Source organism: Monoraphidium neglectum (genome assembly GCF_000611645.1).
Source record: "Monoraphidium neglectum strain SAG 48.87 unplaced genomic scaffold scaffold03107, whole genome shotgun sequence".
NCBI classification, from domain to species: domain Eukaryota; kingdom Viridiplantae; phylum Chlorophyta; class Chlorophyceae; order Sphaeropleales; family Selenastraceae; genus Monoraphidium; species Monoraphidium neglectum.
This window is the reverse complement of record NW_014010521.1, coordinates 4,284-8,364: the sequence shown is the minus strand read 5'-3', so window position 1 is coordinate 8,364 and position 4,081 is coordinate 4,284. Positions and strand designations below refer to the sequence as shown.

At 69.7% G+C, this 4,081-nt stretch overlaps 1 protein-coding gene across 1 annotated transcript in view; it reads left to right on the top strand.

Moving 5' to 3' along the window:
* Positions 1 to 128: 128 nt before the first annotated feature.
* MNEG_12179 (hypothetical protein) overlaps positions 129 to 4,081 on the top strand; it is a gene marked incomplete at both ends in the record, with an annotated part of 7,282 nt that continues 3,329 nt past the window's right edge. The window contains 9 exons of the mRNA XM_014039349.1: positions 129 to 187; positions 474 to 571; positions 896 to 1,026; positions 1,297 to 1,378; positions 1,611 to 1,671; positions 1,886 to 2,176; positions 2,364 to 2,514; positions 2,911 to 3,106; positions 3,424 to 3,687. Coding sequence (XP_013894803.1) covers positions 129 to 187; positions 474 to 571; positions 896 to 1,026; positions 1,297 to 1,378; positions 1,611 to 1,671; positions 1,886 to 2,176; positions 2,364 to 2,514; positions 2,911 to 3,106; positions 3,424 to 3,687 — 1,333 coding nt within the window. The remainder of the gene's footprint in view (positions 188 to 473; positions 572 to 895; positions 1,027 to 1,296; positions 1,379 to 1,610; positions 1,672 to 1,885; positions 2,177 to 2,363; positions 2,515 to 2,910; positions 3,107 to 3,423; positions 3,688 to 4,081) is intronic.

Genomic DNA, 4,081 nt, shown 5'->3' with positions numbered 1-4,081 from the left:
CCTCTCCCGCCACTTCCCACCGCACCCCTCCCCCCAGGCTCAAGGGCGTCGTGGCGGCCGCGCGCGCCCTCCACGAGAAGCAGCGGCGCCTCAGCCCCAATGGCGGCCAGGGCGCCATCAACCCCCTGATGTGCGGGATGCGGTCCGTCAAGGAGGCGCGCGCGCGGCTGGACGCCGTCGCGCAGAGGTGGGCCTTGGCCTTGGCGGCGCCGCCCCAACAGGACGGCCCTGATGCCCCTGATGTTCGGTGCCGCGTGCGGCGCGCGCCGCACGAGGGGCCTATGTTTTGTGGCCTTGCTGCTGCTGCTGCTGCTCCTGCTGCTGCTGCTGCTGCTGCTGCTGCTGCTGCTGCTGCTGCTGCTGCTGCTGCTGCTGCTGCTGCTTGTGCCGCGCCAACAAGACGCATGCGGCGATGAGGCGCGGCGGATGTTGTCACCCACCTGCTCCCGTCCTCCCTCTCGCCCGCCGCGCAGGTTCGTGGGCCGCGTGACTCAGCACGTGTGCGGCCTCATTACTCAGCTGGCGGGTGATGTCATGAACGAGTGGGGCCAGGCCGGCACTGCGGCGGAGCGTGAGTTGGCGGGGTGTCGAGGCGGGAGCGTACGCCCCTGTCCTGCTTTGTTGATGAGAGTGACAGCAGGGTGGCGACAGAACCAGATGAGACCATGGCGTGCTCGCCACCCACGGCGCCGCGTGGCCCCTTTTGAAGCGCTGAATGCTCCTGTTGGCGCCAGGACGGCCGGCCCGCAACCTCATGTGACCGCGCTCTCAGCTCCGTCGTTTAAAAGGCTGCACACAGCCGCCCTAACCCCCGTTGCGTGCTCACCGCCCCCCCTCCGACGGCGCGGCACGCGCAATACCTGTCTCCCGCGCTCCCTTGCGTCGCTCTTTGCAGGCGGCGCGCGGCTGGCGCCCCCCAGCCGCAGCCGGCTGCGGGAGGCGCTGGCGCGGCACAGGGAGCTGGTGGCTGTTGCGGCGGCGCTGGACCCGGGAGCGGTCAGCAAGCTGCAGCTGCACTACGCGCAGGTGGGCCGCCGCAGGAGGGGCGTTGACCAGGGCGTTGACCAGGGCGTTGACCAGGGCGTTGATCAGAGCGTTGACCAGGGCGTTGACGAGGGCAAGGACTGAGGCGCTCATGGTTGGCCTCATCGCCTGGACGCTTTTCGGCTAGCGAGGCGGGGCCCAGTGTGCCGTCTGCCATCCCTGCGTGGGCTTGGCCGCCGCTGGTGTGCGGCTGCTCATGCGCTGCTGCGCGGCCCGGGACAGCCACCACCCCTCTTCTACGCGCGTCTGCAGGCGGTCAACGGCCTGATCCGCAGGGAGCTGCGCGGCTGCGCCGGCGAGCTCAGGAGGGCGGTGCAGGCGGGCGCCGCGTCAGGTGGCCGCGCGGGCGGGGCGCGCGGCCTCGGGGCGCCGCGCGCCAATGAGATACCTGCGCCTCGTGCGCCACGGGGACGCGGGCTGAGTCTTGTCGCAGAGTGTGCCTGGTCACTGTGGCTTGCCGGTCTGGTTGGCCTTGCTTTACTGCAAAATTTTGCGCAGACGCTGCGCCTTGCTGGGCCTGCCCTTGAAAGCTGGCTTACGTCTCTCTGTTTCTTCTGTCCCAGCAGGCGGCGGCGGCGACTTCTCGCTCGGCGGGCCGCGCGAGAGGAGCTCAATGGGGGGCAGCAGGTGCGCCAGGCATGCGCGGCTGGGGCCGCGGCGACCTGGGCTTGAGCTGCGAGGCAAACTGACACTACCAGTTCATACAGCCAGGCTGTTCCGCACGCTAGGCCATGCCCTGGGCTTTGTGCTGCGGCGGGTTTGCCCTCTCTTGCCCCCCGTATCACCCCTGCTAACCCCCTGAAATCCTTGTGGCCCTCTGGACCACCACCATCACCTCCAGGCGCGCGGCTCGCCTGTCTGCGCACAGCGGCTACAGCGACGCGTCGGAGGACCTGCCAGGCAGCAGCAGCGCCTCCCCCCGCGCGGGCGGCCGCGCGAGCGGCGCAGGCATTAGCAGCGGCGACGGCGGCGCAGCCGCAGCAGCGGCGGCGGCGGCGCGCGTGGCTGCTTACGCGGCGGGCTCGGCGCCGGGGCTGCCGCTGCACACGGCGTGGCAGCACCTGCTGGGCAGCTTCCTGCCGTTTCTGCTGGACGAGGCGGACTTTGCGGCGGACCTTTTCCTCATGCGCACGTGAGCCGACCAACCCCTCTGTGCAGCAGCTTGGTGAAGGGGGCATGTGGCCTCGCAGGGCTGCCATGGGGGCCAGCAAGGGCCTGTGCCACATCAACTGCGCTGCCGCCTGTCTCCCCGCAAGATTTGGATCGGTGAACGTCGAAACGCGACAACACATCCAATCCGTCCGCCCCACCGCGCTCAGGGGCGACGACGCGCGGGATGCGCGGGGCGGCGGCGGTCATGGCAGGGGGAACGACTTGACCATGGCGGGGCGCGTGGCGGTGGACGCGCTGCTGGGCTCCTTGGAGCAGGACTTCGTGACACTGCCTGACATGGCCGCCAAGAGCAACCAGGTGTGTGTGCATGCGTGTGTGTGTGTGTGTGTGCGCGCATGCGTGCGCGTGTGAGCGCACTCGTGCGTGCGTGCATCAACTGCGCATGTGCGTGTGCATGCCAGGGTTTGCAGGGGCGTGCGGACGCGCGTGTGTGTGTGTGTGTGTGTACAATTGTATGCGTGTGCGTGCCTGCATGTGTGTTTGTGTGCGTGGGGGGGGGGGACGGGCATGAGCAGGGAGGAGGATTCGCCCTACCACAAGGTGATCATCTGTGCGCCTGGCCGTGCTTGTCCAGAACGCCTGGGCTGATGGCGCGTCTCGCATCAGCCTTGCACCTGAGGCCTTACAAGACGGGCCCGGCCCCCTCACCCCGCGCCTCCCGTCCCTCGCCTGTCCTCCTGGCCGCGGCCGCAGGTCATGGCGGTGCCCCTGCTGGCCACCACCCGCGCGTGGCGCGCGCGCCTGCGCGCCCGCCCCGCAGCCGGCCCCCTGGGCGGCCACCTTGCGGCCGCGGAGCAGCGGCTTACAGCGCACTGGGCCGCGTTCGTGTCGGCGCAGGCCGCGGCCGTGGACGCGTACGACGGGCGCTCCAAAATCGGCCTGCAGGGCGGTGAGCCGTTCGGCGTGGCGGGCCCATTGCTGCGGGCCGCCCAGGCTCTCTTGTGCGTGCGGGCCGGTGCCGCGTTTCCCTCTGGCTGAGTCCATGGCGTGCCGCGCGTGTGCACACACGCGCGCGAAGCGAGAGCCGCTGCCGTGCACGAGCGCGCATCCCTCAATGCCGCGTCTTCGTGGTCTCCCAGCACCTCTTTCGTATCCGAGGCCACTGTCTGGGCCTCTCGCCGGCCGCGTGCAAGCTGGGGCCCAGCATCGCCGGAAACACGTCGGTGCCCCGACCCTGCCGCCCCTCTACACCCCCCCCCCCGCTAGGCATCAAGAACATGCACCTGCTGCCGTTTGTCAGCCAGTTTGTCGCAATGGCCGCAGAGGTCGAGGCGCTGCTGTCAGAAGCCGTTGACACCGCCGCCGTCGCCGCCTTGGGCGGGTCCCAGGGCCGCCAGGAGGTGCAGCGGCAGCAGCAGCAGCAGCAGCAGCAGCGCCGGCAGCCGGAGGAGGGGTCGGATGACGAGGGGCCGGCGGCCGCGGAGTTGGAGGCGGCGGCGGCGCGGCAGGCGGCGGCATCTGTGCGGGCAGGTGGGCGGGGGATTGCCTGGAGAGTTGTTGACAGAGCTTGCAAGGGCCAGTGGGCGCTCCTCATTTCTGGATTGCGAAGCAGACGTTGGCGGACGCGGCGACAGCGGGTTGAGTGGTGGTGGCGCGCGGCTTGCAGGCTCAGAGGAACCACTAAACTGCTGCCGCAGCGCCCATTGCACCTCGTCCGCGCCCATCATCAGTCACCCTGCAGACCGTCCAACGGCAGTCCCCCACTGCACGCAGCCTCAGCCTCTTCCTCACCATCGACACCACCTTCTCACCCCAGCATCCACTTGCCCCCCTGACGCACGCACGCGCTCTCTCTCTCTCTCACACACACACACACACACACACACACACACATACACACACACACACACACACTCGCGTGCGC